The sequence below is a fragment of the Aotus nancymaae genome, unplaced genomic scaffold, assembly GCF_030222135.1.
Source record: "Aotus nancymaae isolate 86718 unplaced genomic scaffold, 86718_ANA_hifiasm-v0.15.2.pri h1tg000010l, whole genome shotgun sequence".
In the NCBI taxonomy this organism is placed as follows: domain Eukaryota; kingdom Metazoa; phylum Chordata; class Mammalia; order Primates; family Aotidae; genus Aotus; species Aotus nancymaae.
This window is the reverse complement of record NW_026988421.1, coordinates 11,794,836-11,812,962: the sequence shown is the minus strand read 5'-3', so window position 1 is coordinate 11,812,962 and position 18,127 is coordinate 11,794,836. Positions and strand designations below refer to the sequence as shown.

The 18,127-nt window shown below is 43.2% G+C and overlaps 1 protein-coding gene across 3 annotated transcripts in view; it reads left to right on the top strand.

The window, feature by feature from the left end:
• The window catches only part of DENND10 (DENN domain containing 10), a 31,359-nt gene extending 13,256 nt beyond the window's left edge, over positions 1-18,103 (top strand). For 2 of the 3 annotated variants that reach the window (XM_064373797.1, XM_064373799.1), the window contains 5 exons: positions 1,430-1,541; positions 5,753-5,853; positions 7,644-7,751; positions 12,936-13,030; positions 16,585-18,103. In XM_064373797.1, coding sequence (XP_064229867.1) covers positions 1,430-1,541; positions 5,753-5,853; positions 7,644-7,751; positions 12,936-13,030; positions 16,585-16,761 — 593 coding nt within the window. In that variant the 3' untranslated portion in view covers positions 16,762-18,103. The remainder of the gene's footprint in view (positions 1-1,429; positions 1,542-5,752; positions 5,854-7,643; positions 7,752-12,935; positions 13,031-16,584) is intronic. The other variant, XM_064373798.1, reaches the window with a different exon arrangement.
• The last annotated feature ends 24 nt before the right edge of the window (positions 18,104-18,127 follow it).

Sequence of the window (18,127 nt, the reverse complement as noted above, 5' to 3'; positions counted from 1 at the left end):
CTTTTGAGACAGAGTCTTGCTTTGTCACTGAGACTGAAGTGCAGTGCTGGTGCAATCATGGCTCATTGCAGCCTCGACCTCCTGGGCTCAAGAAGTCCTTCCGAGTAGCTGAGACTACAGGTGCATGTTACCATGCCCAACTACCTTTTTTTTTTTTTTTTTTTTTTGAGACAGAGCCTCACTCTGTCACCCAGGCTAGAGTGCAGTAGCACAATCTCAGCTCACTGCAATCTCTGCCTCCTGGGTTCAAGTGATTCTCATGCCTCAGCCTCCCCAGTAGCTGGGACTACAGGCACCTGCCACCATACCCAGCTAATTTTTATATTTTTACTAGAGATGGGGTTTCACCATGTTGGCCAGGCTGGTCTTAAACTCCTGAGCTCAGGTGATCCACCTGCCTTGGCCTCCCAAAGTGCTGGAATTACAGGTGTGGGACACTGTGCCCAGCCTAATTTTGTATTTTTAGTAGAGATGGGGTTACACCATGTTGGCCACGCCGGACCCAAACTCCTGACCTCAGGCAATCTGCGTGCTTCAGCCTCCTGAAGTGCTGGGATTACAGGTATGAGGCACTGTGCCCTGCCCCAGCTAATTTTTAAATGTTTTTTTAGAGATAGAGTCTACTTATGTTGTCCAGGCTGGTCTCAAACTCCTAGGTTCAAGTGATCCTCTCACCTGGGTCTCCCAAAGTGTTGGGATTACAAACATGAGCCACTCTGCACCTGGCAGGCATTTTTTTTTAAATAAGAAAATTTTAATGATACAGAAAGACACTGATTCCCTTCACATCAATTGTTTTACCTTTTTGTGAGTCTAGCTTCCTCTATGCATCCACCATGGAGTCTCTTTCGGGGCAGAGCACATGTGCTGGGAGGTGACATAGGTTAGATCCACTTGTCCACCAAATAAAATGTCTGTATGCTTTACACCATGCGGGGAATGTAACTCAGATATATTTTAATACCAAATAATTCAATATACTATGTGGGTAGTTCTTTGAAGTTTAAAAATCACATTATCTGTGTCTTCTGACAATGTAATAAACTTAAAGCATTTAAAAAAAAAATTATAGACCAGGTACTATGGCTCATCCCTGTAATCCTAGCACTTTGGGAGCTGAGGAGGGCAGATCACAAGGTCAGAAGTTTGAGACCAGCCTGGCCAACATGGTGAAACACCGTCTCTACTAAAAATACAAAAATTAGCTGCTGTGGTGGCACATGCCTGTAATCCCAAGCTACTCAGGAAGCTCAGGCAGGAGAATCGCTTGAGCCCAGGAGGCAGAGGTTGCAGTAAGCCGATATCATGCCACTACACTCCAGCCTGGGTGACAGAGTGAGATTTGGTTTCAAAAAAAAAAAAGAAAAAAATTCTTTATTTTCTTACATGATGTGTAATGCAGTAACATTATGATTTCTCTTTTTTAAAGACATCGTATCTCAGTTTGGAATGGAAACTGTTATCTTACACACAGCACTGATGCTAAAGAAAAGAATTGTGGTGTATCACCCCAAAATAGAAGCGGTCCAGGAGTTTACCAGGTATCATCTCTAATTATTAAAACACATTAACTTTGTTGGCAGACAGTTTGGGGCATTAGATGTTACCGTGTGCTCTGTTCTGTTGCACATTTGCTATAAATAGCATGTGTTAGTCTGGAGGTGAAATACCACCTTTGGTCTGAAGTTTCTGTTTAGAATCTAGTAGTTCAAGGTCACTGATTTGGATAGATTCTTCTTTAACTTAAGAAATAAGACTATTTTAGAGCAGGGAGTTAGCAAACTTTTCCTTGCCAAACAGTAAATATTTTAGGTTTGTGAGCCAAATGGTCACTGTCCCAACTACTTAACTGTCTTGGTAGCACAAAAACAACCGTAGCTGGGTGCGGTGGCTCATGCCTATAATCCCAGCACTTCGGGAGGCTGAGGTGGGTGGATCACAAGGTCAGGAAATGGAGACAATCCTGGCCAACGCGGTGAAACCCCATCTCTACTAAAATACAAAAGCCAGCCAGGAGTGGTGGCGTGCTTCTGTAGTCTCAGCTACTCAGGAGGCTGAGGCAGGGGAATCACTTGAACCTGGGAGAGAGAGGTTGCAGTGAGCCGAGATCACACCACTGCACTCCAGCCTGGCAACAGACTGAGACTCAGTTTCAAAAAAAAAAAAATAGCCATAGACAACATGAATGCAAATGACTCAGCATGGCTGTGGTCAGTGAAACTTTATTTTCAAGGACAGGCCATAATTTGCTCACCCGTTTTAGGTACATTGTTCCTTCTGTTCAATTTTATCAGAGTCTTTATTTTGTCTTGTTTTAATTAAAAACTTTGAGAGTGGGCTGTGCACGGTGGCTCACACCTGTAATCCCAGCACTTTGGGAGGCCAAGGCGGGCGGATCACGAGGTCAAGAGATCGAGACCATCCTGGCCAACATGGTGAAACCCCGTCTCTACTTAAATACAAAAATTAGCTGGGCATGGTGGCGCGAGCCTGTAGTCCCAGCTACTTGGGAGGCTAAGGCAGGAGAATTGCTTGAACCCAGGAGGTGGAGGTTGCAGTGAGCCGAGATCATGCCACTGCACTCAGCCTGGCACCTGGGAACAGAGTGAGACTCTGTCTTTAAAAAAAAAAAAAATTTTTTTTTTTTTGAGAGCAGGACAAAGACTCTTATTTTGATGGCACATATATAGATTTTTTTTTCTTTTTTTCTTATTTTTTTTTTATTTACAGCTTTGAAGGGTCTCTTGATGATCATATATAGATTTTTTAATTTTAATTTTAATTTTTAGTAGAGGTGGGGTCTTGCTGTGTTGCCCAGGCTGGTCTCAAACTCCTAGGCTCCAGTGATCCTCATGCTTTGGCCTCCCAAAGTGTTGGGATTACAGGCGTGAGCCACTACGCCTAGCTAAAATACATACAGATATTGTTGTTGTTTTGTTTTTATTTTTTAAATTTTTTTTTCTATTTTAAGACATCTTTTTATCAACATCTGGATGGCCTTGCTGTAGTTTTGTTTTTATTTTTGTTTCAGATGGAGTCTCACTGTCTTGCCCAGGCTGTAATACAATGGTATGATCTTGGCTCGCTGCAGCCTCTGCCTCCCAGGTTCAAGTGATTCTCCTGCCTCAGCTTCTTGAGTAGCTGGGATTATAGGCGCCTGCCACCACACCCAGCTAATTTTTGTATTTTTAGTAGAAACGGGTTTCACCATGCTGGCCAGGCTGGTCTCCAACTCCCGACCTCAGATGATCCACCTGCCTTGGCCTCCCAAAGTGTTGGGATTAAAGGCATGAGCCACCATGCCCATTCCTTCTTTTTGTTAATTTTTTGCCAGGGAGTTGGCCCAGGGCCAGGAGGTGCCTGCCAGGCCCTGCTCCCTCTAGCTGCCCCCCTACCTGCCATACAGATAAAGAGTTTTTGTTTACAAAATCTAACTTGTTACTAGGTCCTTTTAAATTTTCTTCATTTTTATTTTATTCTATATTTTTTGTAGAGATGGGGGTTTCTGACGTCTCACTCTATTGCCCAGGCTAATTTCAAACTCCTGGCCTCAAGTGATCCTCCAGCCTCTACCTCCTAAAGTGCTGAGATTACAGACATGAACCACCACACCCAGCCATTAGGTCCTTTTTTAAAAGCAAGAGGACTTAGCATTCATGTTGGGTTTACTATATGCCAGGCATTTCATAAAATGTCTTAAATCAGGCCAAGTGCAGTGGCTCACGAGGTCAGGAGTTTGAGATCAGCCTGGCCAATATGGTGAAACCCCATCTCTACTAAAAATAAAAAAATTAGCCGGGCATGGTAGTGCGCGCCTGTAATCTCAGCTACTCAGGAGGCTGAGGCAAGAGAATTGCTTGAACTGGGGGGGGCAGATTTGCAGCGAGCCAAGATTGTGCCACCGCACTCCAGCCTGGGCAACAGAGTAAGACTCTGTCTCAAAAATAATAATAAGATACATTAAATTTACTCATAGTGAGAACCCTGCAAGGACGTAATATTACCCTGTTTTATGAATGAGTAAATTAAGGTTGGCAGAGGATAGGTAGTAAGGTAATGAAAAGAAGAAAGGCTTCATAGTCAGAAAGTCCTGAGTTAAAATCTTGGGAGGGCAACTTATTAGCTCTGTGAACACATAAAAGATACTGAATGTTGGCCATGCATGGTGGCTCACACCTGTAATCCCAGCGCTTTGGGAGGCTGAGGCTAGCAGATTGCTTGAGACCAGGAGTTAAGACCAGCCTGGGCAAAACAGCAAAACCCCATCACTATAAAAAATAGAAAAATTAGCCAGGCGTGGTGGCATGCACCTGTAGTACCAGCTACACAGGAGACTGAGGTAGGAGGATCGGTCGAGCCCAGGAGGTGGAGGGTGTAGTGAGCCATGATCAGGTCACTGCACTCCAGCCTGGATGACCGAGTAAGACCCTGTCTCAAAAACAAAATAAAACAAAAGATATTGAATGTTTCTGAGCCTGTGTTCCTTTATCTGTAAAATGAAGATCATAATATCTACCTTGTAAGTTTGGAAATAATTTATATAAGATGCTTAACATGTACCTAGCTTGTAAGACACACTTTAGAAGTTATTATTGTTATGATCATGATTGCATCAGATTTTAAGTGAGAGGGCCAGAACTTTTACCCTGTCCTCTCTGGGTCCAAAAGCCTGTATTTTCTATCCCATCACCTTTTCTCCCTCTATGTATGCTACTTAAACTGGAGCAGCCACAGCTTCTGCGATCTTTAGCAGGGCACCAGGGGGTTCATGAAGCCACAAATAAATTTGATACATCTTATTGCAGTCATTATTCCACCATGAGTTTTTTTCAGGGAAACCTGTATTGTAGGAAAACAAATGCATGTGGTTTGTGAGTTTTACTAGAATTTTAAATATAAATGGGAGACTTTCAGGAAATTTCTTACTTGCAGAAGTGACTTTACCCTCAGACTCCCTCTCCATGGCAGTCTGCAGAGTGGGATGTTCAGAGAAAAATCTTAGAAGCATCACTTCTTGCTACCATGGGGATATTTTGAAACTTCACCTTGAGCTTTCTGTAGCTGATCTGATCCCCAAAAGCAGAGTTTAAAACATTGCATAGAGGCTGGGTGCAGTGGCTTACGCCTGTAATCCCAGCACGTTGGGAGGCCAAGGCAGGCAGGTCACCTGAGGTTGGCAGTTCAAGATCAGCCTGGCCAACATGGTCAAACTCTGTCTTTACTAAAAATAAAAAAATTAGCCGGGCATGGTGGCAGGTACCTGTAGTTCCAGCTACTTGGGAGACTGAGGCAGGAGAATCACTTGAACCCATGAGGTGGAGGTTGCAGTGAGCCAAGATCATGCCATTGCACTCCAGTCTGGGCAACAAGTGTGAAACTCCATCTCAAAAAATAAATAAACAAATAAAAAAGAAAACATTGCATTGCTTTAATTTGAAGCCCAGAGGTTAGCACATTTGGGGCTTGTTCTCACCTCTGTCTCTGACTAGCTAAAGACTCTTCCCTCTTCATTTCCTCCCCAGGAAGAGAAGAAGGGCAGGCTGAGTCTTTTTCTTTTTCTTTTTTTTTTAAAGACATGAGGTTTCACCATGCTGGCCAGGATGGTCTCAGTCGATCTCCTGACCTCGTGATCTGCCCACCTCGGCCTCCCAAAGTGCTAGGATTACAGGTGTGAGCCACTGCGCCTGGCCCTCAGGCTGAGTCTTTAAGGTGTGGACCAGCAACAACTTGAGTTCTTGCCTTGATTCCCCAGGACTCTGCCTGCCCTGGTGTGGCACCGACAGGACTGGACCATCCTTCACTCTTATGTGCACCTCAACGCCGATGAGCTGGAAGCCCTGCAGATGTGCACAGGTAGACAAGAGGATCCCAGGGGAGGAACTGTTCCACTTTTTTAAAATTTTTGTTTTTATTAAGACAGAGTTTCACTCGTTGCCCGGGCTGGAGTGCAGTGGCACAATCTCGGCTCACCGAAACCTCCACCTTCTAGTCTAGGTTGAAGCGATTCTCTTGCCTCAGCCTCCCGAGTAGCTGGGATTGCAGGCATGGACCACCATGCCTGGCATAGTAGAGGTGGGGTTTCTCCATGTTAGTCAAGCTGGTCTCAAACTCCCAAACTCAGGTGATCTTCCCACCTTGGCCTCCCAAAGTGCTAGGATTACAGGCATGAGCCACCACACCTGGCCCGAACTATTCCACTTTAAAGAGGGTTTTTTTGTTTTTATTTTGTGTGCATTCCTTTTTTCTTTTTTTTTCTATTTTTTTCCCAAAGTTTTACCTGTTTGTTGTCAAAATATTTTGTGTGCATCCTAAGTGGAATACTGATTCTTTATTATTTCTTTGGCATATGCAATCAGTTTTTTGCCCTTAATTTTTTTTTTTTTAATTAAAAAAAAATTGTGGTAAAATATATATAGGATTTACCTTTTTTGGCCAGGCACAGTGGCTCACACCTGTAATCCCAGCATTTTGGGAGGCTGAGGTGGGTGGATCACCTGAGGTCAGGAGTTCAAGACCAGCCTGACCAATATGGTGAAACCCCATCTTTACTAAAAATACAAAAATTAGCCTGGTGTAGTGGTGTGTGCCTGTGGTCCCAGCTACTCAGGAGGCTGAGATAGGAGAATTGCTTGAACCTAGGAGGTGGAGGTTGCAATGAGCCAAGATCGTGCCATTGCACTCCAACTGGGGCAACACAGCAAGGCTCTGTCTCAAAAAAGATAAAGAAATAACTGATACTAGGTGATTTATTATGGAAAGAGGTTGAATGGGCACATGGTTCTACAGGCTATACAGGAAGCATAGTGGCTTCTGCTGCTGTGGAGGCCTCAGGAAACTTACCATCATGGCGGAGGGTGAGGGGAGCAGGCATGTCTTACATGGCCTGAGCAGTGGGAAGGTGGGGAAGGTGCTATACACTTAAACAACCAGATCTTGTGAGAACACAATCACAAGAACTACACTAAGGGGATGGTGCCAAACCATTCATGAGAAATCACGCCCATGATCCAATCACCTCCCACCAGGCCCCACCTCTAACACTGGGGATTACAATTCGACATGAGATTTGGGTGGGAACACAGATCTAGATCATATCAGTCCTCAAATAATTTTTTTTTGTAATTATATTGCTCTTTGAAATCAAAAAATGTCTGGGAATCGTTGTCCTAACACCAGTCCCAGAGGTCTGCTAATTCCTGAGTTGCCTGGAATCCTTTAGCATGTATTGTATCAGATCTGAATTCAGGGAAAGATGATGCCATTTCCACCCTGAGAACCCAAATATTTGGGAATGATATCCTGGAGGCAAAGACCTGAAGGGGGAGCATCAGTCAAGAGAGTCCTCACTACCTTCTGCCCCAACTGTCATTCTTGACCCCAAGAGCAATGATTGGAAAGTAAATGCCCTACTTCAACCTTGTTCTTGACACCGACGGATAATTTTGGAATATTTGAAGTTGTGTGAATTTCTTCAGGCAGCTAATAATAACGTAGTCTTACTAACTGCCACAGGGTGCAGCTAATGTTCTGGAATAAGTAAAGCAGTAAAGGAGAGCAGTCGATGAGCTTTTAGACCCAATTCTTTTGATGTGTTCACCATGTTTCTTCCTTCTCTAGTAAGATTTGTCATGTTTGTGATGCAGGTTATATCGCTGGATTTGTAGACTTGGAGGTGAGCAACAGACCAGACCTCTATGATGTGTTTGTGAATCTGGCAGAGAGTGAGATTACCATTGCTCCCCTTGCAAAAGGTTTGTTCTCTGTTCTGTCCTCGACACAATATATAAGCCAAACAGTTGTACATTTTTAGGCTGATTCTCTAAAACCAGTATTTGAGGGCTGGCTTACCCACTCTGCTGAAGAGGGGATATTTCTGTGTCTGGAACACAGCATTTATTCCTACAGACAGACATGTTAGCAGAACACACTGGGTGCCTATGCAGCAAAGTATATGCTAAGAAGTTAGTCTATTCATCTTGTTTCACTCTTTTGTTCTTAAATAAGGTGTGTTATCTATTGCTACATAACAGATCACTTCAGAACTTAGTGGTTTCTTTTCTTTTTTTGAGGCAGAGTTTCACTCAGTTGGAGTGCAATAGCATGATCTCGGCTCACCATAACCTCCGTTCCTGGGTTCAAGTGATTCTCCTGCCTGTGTAGTGCACCACCACAGCCGGCTAATTTTGTATTTTTAGTAGTAAGGGCTTTCTCCATGTTGGTCAGGCTGCTTGAACTCCTGACCTCAGGTGATCTGCCCACCTCAGTCTCCCAAAGTGCTGGGATTACAGTCGTGAGTCACCTTGCCCAGACTGTGGTTTAGTTTCTTAATTTTGAAATGTCTCTGAGTCATACAGAACTTAGTGGTTTAAAACAACAAATATTCCTTTCTTTTCTTTTTTTTTTTTTTTTTTTTTTTTTTTTGAGGTGGAGTCTCGCTCCGTTGCCTAGGCTGGAGTGCAGTGGCATGATTTTGGCTCACTGTAGCCTATGACTCCCAGGGTTCAGGTGATTCTCCTGGCTCAGCCTCTCAAATAGTTGGGATTACAGATATGGACCACCATGCCTGGCTAATTTTTGTTTTTGTTTGTTTGTTTACTTGCTTGTTTTGAGATGGAGTCTTACTCTGTTGCCCAGACTGGAATGCAATGGTGCGATCTTGGCTTACTGCAACCTTTGCCTCCCAAGTTCAAACAATTCTCCTGCCTCAGCCTCTCCGAGTAGCCAGAATTACAGGTGCCTGCCACCGCGCCTAGCTAATTTTGTATTTTTAGTAGAGATGGGTTTCCACCATGTTGATCAGGCTGGTCTTGAACTCCTGACCTCAGGTGATCCAGCCACCTCAGCCTCCCAAAGTGCTGGGATTACAGATGTGAGCCACTGCACCTGGCCTAGTTTTTGTATGTTTAGTTGAGACAGAGTTTCACCATGTCAGCAGGCTGATCTTGAACTCCTAACTTCAAGTGATCCACCAGCCTCAGCTCTCAGAGTGCTGGGATTACAGGCTTGAGCCATCATATTCTAAAACAACAAATATTTATCTCACAGTTTTGGTGGATCAGGAATGACTTATCTAGAGGTAGTTCTGGCTTAGGAAGTTTCAGTCAAGATATCCCAGAGCTGGAGAGAGATCCAAGATGGCTGATGATTAGCAGCTCGGGCACGTACCTCCCAGTGAAAGCGCAAAGAACGAGAGGACGCCACACTTTCAGACGAATATTAGTTGCTCACGGACCAGGAGATTCCCAGTGGAAGAGCTCCACGGGTCGCCAGGGCGACTCTTGTGGCCGGCGTGGCGGTTTTGCTGGTGCCTTAGCACGCCAGTTCTTGGTGCAGAGTCCGGAGATTCCCGGGCAGAAAAGCACCATCAATCTTAACACCGCTGTTTTGGCCGGCTCAGTGGATTGCTCAGATTTCGGCGCAGGGAATCAACAAGTTGGACGTCAGAGACCCAGTTAGAAAGTCGGTAATTATAAAGACGACAGACGGACAAATATATAATGAAGGGAAGAAACCAGCGTAAAAAGGTAGAGAATACTCAAAATCAGAATGCCTCTCCCTCTACAGGGGATTGCAATTCCTCATCAGTAACGGAACAAGGCTTAATAGATTACACGTGTGTTCCAATAACAGAAGCAGGTTTCAAAACGTGGGTGATAAGAAACTTCTGTGAATTAAAAGAACTTGTTCTAACCCAATGCAAAGAAACTAAGAACCTTGAAAAAAGGTTTGACGAAATGTTAACGAGAATGGACAAGATAGAGAAGAATATAAGTGAATTGATGGAGCTGAAAAACACAACACGAGAACTTCGCGAAGCATGCACAAGTTTAAACAGTCGAATTGATCAAGCAGAAGGAAAGATATCAGAAGTCGAGGACCAGCTCAGTGAAATGAAACGAGAAGACAAGAATGCAGAAAAAAGGATGAAAAGGAATGAGCAAAGTGTCCAGGAAATATGGGACTATGTGAAAAGACCTAATTTACGTTTGATAGGTGTACCTGAATGTGATGAAGAGAATGAATCCAAGTTGGAAAATACTCTTCAGGATATCATTCAAGAAAATTTTCCCAACCTGGCAAGGCAGGGTAATATTCAACTCCAGGTAATACAGAGAACACCACAAAGATATTCTTCAAGAAGACCAACCCCAAGGCACATAATCGCCAGATTTATTAGGGTTGAAATGAAGGAGAGAATACTAAGGGCAGCCAGAGAGAAAGGTCAGGTTACCCATAAAGGGAAACCTATCAGACTTACAGCAGATCTCTCAGCAGAAACCCTACAAGCCAGAAAAGAGTGGGGACCAATATTTAACATCCTTAAAGAAAAGAACTTTCAACCCAGAATTTCCTATCCAGCCAAACTAAGCTTTATGAGTGAAGGAAAAATTAAATCTTTTGCGAACAAACAAGTACTTAGAGAGTTCACCACCACCAGGCCTGCTCTACAAGAGCTTCTGAAAGAAGCACTATACATATAAAGGAACAACCAATATCAGCCTTTCCAAAAATATATCAAAAAGCAAAGAACTTTAACACAATAAAAAGTTTACATCAACTAATGGGCAAAACAGCCAGCTAGCATCAAACGCCGGTATTAAACCTATATATATTTTAATTGGATAAAAAGCCAAAACCCATCGGTATGCTACATCCGGGCCCATCTTACATGCAACAATACACAAAGACTCAGAGAGAAGGAGGAAGATTTACCAATCAAACAGAGAGCAAAAATAAACCAATAAACAAAAAGCAGGAGATGCAATTCTCGCCTCTGATACAGTAGACTTTAAAGCAACAAAGATCAAAAGAGGCGAGGAATGACATTACATAATGGCAAAAGGATCAATGCAACAAGAAGAGCTAACGATTCTATAGATCAACGAGATAGAAAATTAACAAGGATATTCAGAACTTGAACTCAGACCCGGAACAAGTAAACTTAATAAACATTTATAGAACTCTCCACTTCAAATACACAAAACATACATTACCACCTCACACCTATTCCAAAGGTGACTATATAATTGGAAGTAAATCACTCCTCACTAATCGCATAGCATTTCATAGGTTTAAATTAAATATTGGTTGGCTGTTTGTTATCTTCTTCCCTTATTCCTTCCTGACTACATCATTAAGTATAATTATCAGTATAAAAGAGGTTTTCAATACCCATTACTAAATTGCATTCTAGCCTGGGCAAGAAATCAATACTCCCATTCTCTCTCCCTCTTTCTTTTCCTTCTCTCTCCTCCCCATTCTGTCTCTCTCTTTCTCTTCCTTTAAAAAAAAAAAAAAAAAAGATATCCCAGAGCTACAGTCATCTGAAGGCTCAACTGGGGCTAGAACATCCAGTTTCACCTTGCATGGCTGTTGGCAGGAGGCCTCAGTTCCTCCTGGCATGGGCCTCTCCATAGGGCTGCTTGAGTGTTCTTACTGTATGATAGCTGGCTCCCTCAAGAGTGAGTGATCCGAGAGAGAGAAGGAAGCCACAGTGCCTTTTATAGCCTTGTCTTGGTAGTCACACACCGTTACTTCCTCCATATACTATTTGTTAGTAGCCAATCACTAAGTTTAGTCAACACTTAAGGGGAGAGCAGTAAGTCTCTACCTCTTGAAGAAAGGAGTATCAAATAATATGTAGACTTTTATCACTACACAGGGTATTAAATATGACTCCAGTATGGAAAATCTTTTTTTTTTTTTTTGAGACGAAATCTTGCTCAGTCACCCAGGCTGGTGTGCAGTGGTGCCATCACTGCAACCTCTGCCTCCTGGGTTCAAGCGATTTTCCTGCCTTAGCCTCCCAGAAAAGCTTTTTTGAAAATGTTCTTAGAGCTGACGGTCAGGAAAGGGTGCGCTAGTGTTAGAGTGGCACTCTTAGACACTTTAAATTGTCCCAAATTACAGCTACATAAACTAGAAAAGATTGGCTTAAATGAGTGTTCAGTCCAGGGCACTACTCAGGAAGTGGTTTTAGATGGATTACTGATAACAGCTTTGTTTTGTCATTTATCTTTCTCCCGAAAGTGGGGGCAGCTGAATGCTGACTCATTGGGAATTGTTAGATAGATTTGATTGTGTGAAGTTTTATTGAACAACTTCAAATTAATAGAACTGTAACTGGTTTTCCTTTAATTCATTTTAAAATTGCAAACATAATGCATGCTCATGGTGAAAAATTCAAACTATGGGGTCAGATCTTTAGGAAATAACTGCCTTTTGCAAAGCGAAAGTGATAGAAAAGTGGCGGTGACCAGGGTCGCTAAGCAGATGAAACGTTAGGACCAGAAAGGGTGGCCCTCTCCCTGCTGCCCTGTGTTGCTCTGCGTCTATAAAATGGGCTCATCCTACTCAGCACCATTTGAATGGAGTTTGTCTCTTGAAGTGACAAACAAGTTTCTGTTAGCCTCCCCAGTGCAGACGGTAGCAATGTGTGTAACCAAGCTAACTTAGGGGCTTTCCTTTGCTCACTTCTAAGAACCTAAACACACTGAATGCCCAGCTGGCTTCTGCAGAACTGACAGGAAACTCCTCTTTCACAATATTCCCACCCAAAAGATAAATTTCTTAACTGTAAAGACCTGGACTAGAAGGTCAGGCTCTTGGCTTATAGTCACAACTTGCTCGTAGTCAGAATTGTTCATCTGGGAAGAAAAATAAAAATTCTAGCCAGGTGGGTGTGAAGGGGAAATCTGGTTCGGCGTAATGTGTTTTTATGTTGGCCGAGAAGTATAAATCATGATTTTACTATGCCTTCCTCCCAGCGTGCTGTCGGATTTGTGTTTAGTGATAAAATGGACACGTGGGAGGTTGTCAGCTGCTTTTTGAAAATTCCCTCAGTGTGGTCTTTCAAGTTTTCGGAGAGATGGCATGATTAGTTTTTATTGTGTCAGTTTCTAAATATTCATACACCTTCTTCTTAATCTCACCAGAGGCCATGGCAATGGGCAAACTTCACAAAGAAATGGGTCAGCTAATTGTTCAGTCTGCAGAAGATCCAGAAAAATCAGAAAGCCAGGTTATACAGGTAACTCCCTCACCTTCTGATCTATTGAAAGTCCTGACCCGGTGTTGCTGGGTGGTGTGCGACAGAGCTGTGCACATCAGCAAAGTGGGGGCTGTGGGAGAGGCCAGTGGGCAGGTGCTCAGAGGAGGGTTTGCAGACGGCCGCAGCGATGATGGACAAGCAGATGCAGGCTGGTCTGATCTAGTTAGTTACCGGGCTTGAGAGCAGGTATACACAGGGGCAGGTGCTGACACCGACCGCTGGCAATGAGAAATGTAACTACTAAGCGGTCTGGAAGGCTCTTCTGGCCCAGCCAGTGCACTCTTTCTTCCTGGGAGAGTTTCCCTGGAGGAACAAATTATAAAGGGGAGGTTGTTGCTGAGCATGGGGAACTCAATTTGGTTTTGCTGTCTTGTCCCAGGACAACAGAAATCATGCAGTCAGACTCCTGTCCCACTTAGCGACTGTTGCCACATGCTGCAGAGCCAGCTCCATGCTGGGGTCTACCTGGCACACCTGCCAGTGTTCATGTGGACCAGTGGGCACCTGCTCTGCCCTTGCCAAACTGGGATGGCAAATGGGTTTTATTTCTTGTGCTTTCCACATGGTGGCCTGCAGCCTGCCCAGTCCCCTTGCATTTGGCCTGTTCCCAGCTCCTTGCTCCTCTCCTGAAGGCTACACTTCCACTGTAGCCTCTCCCAGGCCCTGCCTTCTCTAGATGCCTGACTCGTAACCTGGGGCTGGAGGGCCTGGAAGGACTGTCTCCCGTCTGTATCTGTCTTCTGATATACACGCTGTCCTCATTCATCCCAACCCCTCATGCCTTCTTCACTTATCCATTCTCATTTACTCAGTGTTTCTTTTTTCTTTCTTTTTTTTTTAGTGTGGTCATGGGCCCCGTGAGGGCGAGGGCCACCCTACTCAGTGTTTCTTGAGCTCTATTTGTCAGGCTCATTGCACTGGCAGTGGGGATGCAGTGGTGAGCAAATCCCTGCCCTCATGGAGCCTGTACTTCAGTGGAGTAGATGCACAGGAAATAATAACTGATAAGATAATTACAACCCATGATAGACGCTGTGACAGAAACAAGGGGTTGAGGAGGTGAATATTGGGAGGGATGGGTAGGACAGCTCTCTAAAGAGGTGACGTGATAGTGGAAAGATGAAAGGGGCCATTTCTCTGCAGTGCTGGTGGCCTGGCCAGCTGTGAGCAGGAAGAGTGGACCGATCTTGCTCTAAGGACCTGAACACTAGAGACTCTGGGGCCACCTCTTTCCTACCATGTGAATCCTCATTGCCCTCCTATCCCCCAGCATTAGAGAAAAGACATATTGTTAAAATATCAGCAAAATATGTAAATGTGAGTTCTGCATTACTGTGTTATTCACAGACTAAAAGTGCTACCTAGATGACTTAGTATAATGTAAGAGGCCTTGGGGAAGGCAAGTGAAAATGCTGGGAATGTTGTAAGGGTTCAAAAATATATGAATGAATTACTGATGTCAGCAAACAAGGAAGACCTGATTTTTTTTTTTTTGCATTCACTCTGATGCCAAGGCTGGAGTGCAATGGTATGATCTTGGCTCACTGTAACCTCCACCTCCCCAGTTCAAATGATTCTCCTGCCTCAGCCTCCCAGGTAGCTGGGATTACAGGTGCCTGCCACCATACCTGGCTAATCATGTATTTTTAGTAGAGATGAGGTTTCACTATGTTGGCCAGGCTGGTCTCGAACTCCTGCCCTCAAGTGCTCCGCTCACCCCAGCCTCCCAAAGTGCTGGCATTTCAGGTGTGAGCCGCCGTACCCGGCCAGAAGACATGATTTGAATGAGCGCTTTAGTGAGTCTTCAGCCCCCAAAAGGAATAAAGCCTGTGTGGCAGGTGCCAGGTTACTTATCCCAGGCAGAAGAGGACTTTTGGGAAGAGATTTCTTTAAAAAACAATAGCAGCATTTCTCAAGAAGTTAAAACATTGAGTTACCATATAATTTAGCAATGCTGTTTCTGGGCATATACCCAAAATAATTGAAAGCAGGGACTCGGCCAGGCGTGGTGGCTCATGCCTGTAATCCCAGTGCTTTGCGAGGCCACCTCGAGGTGGGTGGATCACCTGAGGTCAGGAGTTCAAGACCAGCCTGGCCAACATGGTGAAACCTTCTCTCTACTAAAAATACAAAATTAGCCAGGCATGGTGGTGGGTGCCTATAATCGCAGCTACTTGGGAGGCTGAGGCAGGAGAATCGCTTGAACTTGGAAGGCGGAGGTTGCAGTGACCCAAGATTGCACAATTGCACTCCAGCCTGGGCAGTAAGAGTGAAACTTCATCTCAGGAAAAAAAAAAAAAAAAGGTACAGTAAAAATACAGTATTATCGTCTTATGGTCTACCATTGTATATGTGGTCCCTGGTTGACCAAAACGTCATTATGTGGTGCATGACTGTACTTGTATGGAAATATCCATAATAGTGTTGCTCACAGTAGCCAAAAGGTAGAAGCAGCCCAGTGTCCTTCAGATGAATGGGTAAGCAAAATGTAGTCTTTCTATACGATGGAATGTTAGCCTTAAAAAGGAATGGAATGTTTTGAATGTGGCTTTATTGGTGGGGGAAAAAAAGGAATAGAATTCTGATACATGCTGCAACATGGATGAACCTTGAAAACATGCCAATAAAATAAGCCGGACACTAAAGGGTAAAAGTATGATTCCACTTATACGAACTATCTAGAGCAGACAAATTCACAGAGGTAGAAAGTAGAATAGAGGTTACCAGAGGCTAAGCGAGAGGAAATTGGGTTCTTGTTTAATGGATAGTTTCTGCTTGGGCTGGTGAAAGTGTGGGAAGAGGGGTGGTGGCTGTGCAGCATGCAAATGTACTTAATGCCACTGAATTATACACTCATGAATGGCTAAAATGATTTTAAAAATCTGTGACATTGATTTTTCTAAGTTATTTTGTTTCATTTTTCCTAATATTTTTCTTTAAAAATAATTATCAGGCTAGGCACAATGGCTTAGATATCTATAATCCCAGCAGTTTGGGAGGCCAAGGTGGGCAGATCATTTGAGCCCAGGAGTTTGAGACCAGCCTGGGCAACATGGTGAAACCCTATCTGTACAAAAAATATTTAAAAATTAGCTGGGTGTGGTGGCATGCACCTGTAGTTCCAGCTACTCGGGAGGCTGAGGTGGGTGGATCACTTGAGTCTGGGAGGTCAAGGCTGCAGTGAGCCATGATTGCACCACTGCACTCCAACTTGGGTGACAAAGTGAGACCCTGTCTCAAAAACAACAACAGAAAACACGAGTTATCTCTTAGTGGTTTGTTTTTGAGACAGGGTTGCCCAGGCTGGAGTGCAGTGGCATGATCATAGCTCACTGCAGCCTCTAACTCCTGGCTCAAGCCGTCCTCCCGCCACAGTCTCCCAAAGTGCTGGGATTACAGGCATGAGCTCATTCACGCCGAACTCATTTTTCATAATTTATAAACAGTCTGATAAAATAGCAGGAAGAATTCTAGACACTAAATACTCAAGTTTTGGATACTAACATATTGCATATTTTCCTGTTCCATTAAAGGATATTGCTCTAAAAACAAGAGAAATCTTTACCAACCTAGCACCGTTTTCAGAAGTTTCGGCTGATGGAGAAAAGAGAGTCCTTAATTTGGAGGCACTAAAGCAAAAACGATTTCCACCAGCAACAGAAAACTTCCTTTATCATCTAGCAGCAGCTGAACAAATGCTGAAAATCTGACTGTGCGACAGAATGTATCACTGATGACTGATAGAAAGCCCTCTTTCACTCTGATTATACATTAACTACATAAAGTCCTGAAAAATAACAGAGAAACTGTTATATATTTTTTGTGATTTATTTGCAAGTTTTGAGCTTTGACCTGAAAAACATTGAAACACGTGAACACACTTCTGATTTTCTCCTAGCTGATTAGTTTCCTGCCTGCTGTCAGTGCTGGACAAAGTGCTGTAACTCCTTTATATAACATTACAAAACAGCTAGAGGTCCTGGGGTAAGAGAAAAAAAGCGCATCACTACAAATGTGAAAGCCTTCACTATGACGCGTTCCAGTTTGTCTCACTGTGTACTCATAGGCTAATGGTTTACTTTCAGAAAGCTGCCTGAAATGTTGCTTTGTATTCTTCTAGGAAGAACTTTAATTCCTCCTGAGGAACTCTACTTTCTGAGCCAGACTGCTAAGTTTTCTGCAGAACTGTCTAGAAGATCATTCAAGAGACCCTGCAGTTGCACTTTCTTGTAAAAGTTAAAAAAAAAAAAAAAAAGTTTTTCCTGGCCTTTGAGCATTTTGCCTTCATTATGAGAGTTTTGCATATATTTTATACTTGATTAGACAACTTTAATAATCCATATTTATACTATCGTAGAAGGAAGCATTTGGCAAATGTTCAGCCATTAGCACTCATTTAACCCTGTTAGCAATATTCTTTTGAAAAGGGTGCCAGTCTTTACGTGGTAATGTAAGAAGCCCATTCACTATAAAAGTGTGTAGGACTGAAAGAGTGACCTTATATTATTGCTAAGGGAATATGAGAATTAACTTCTTACAGGGGCCAAAACAAAAAGGCTTCCAGCAACTTCGGTGAAAGTAATTTGGCCACATGTCAAGGCAAGCTGTTCGTTCAGTTATATACCTTTTTCATAACTGGAGACCTTAAAATGGCCAAATAAGCACGGAGGTCTAAATGCTGTACTTGTTAGTGTATTCATTCATAGTGATCGTAGAGGATTATTTTTCACTCAGTACTGATGTCCTTCGAAATCTTACCTGGAAACATGTTTGCAAAAAACATTATTGGATCTTTCATATTTTCTTGGTTTTACATGTTTGTTAAATAAAAATTACCCTCCCTTTTTGAGTGAGGGCAGGGGAGGACCTGAAATGAGACGATGTTTACTAAGGCAAGCAATTGAAAAAAATTAAATCTGCACTTTATGGAAATGAAAAATACTAACATCTTTTTCTTCCTCATTTTCTTGTATTACTACATTAGCTAATGATCAGTTGTTCAAATTATAAATTTATGATGCAGAAATAAAACTGAAATATTTTGATATTCAACTACTTTTAAGTGGGTGACTAATT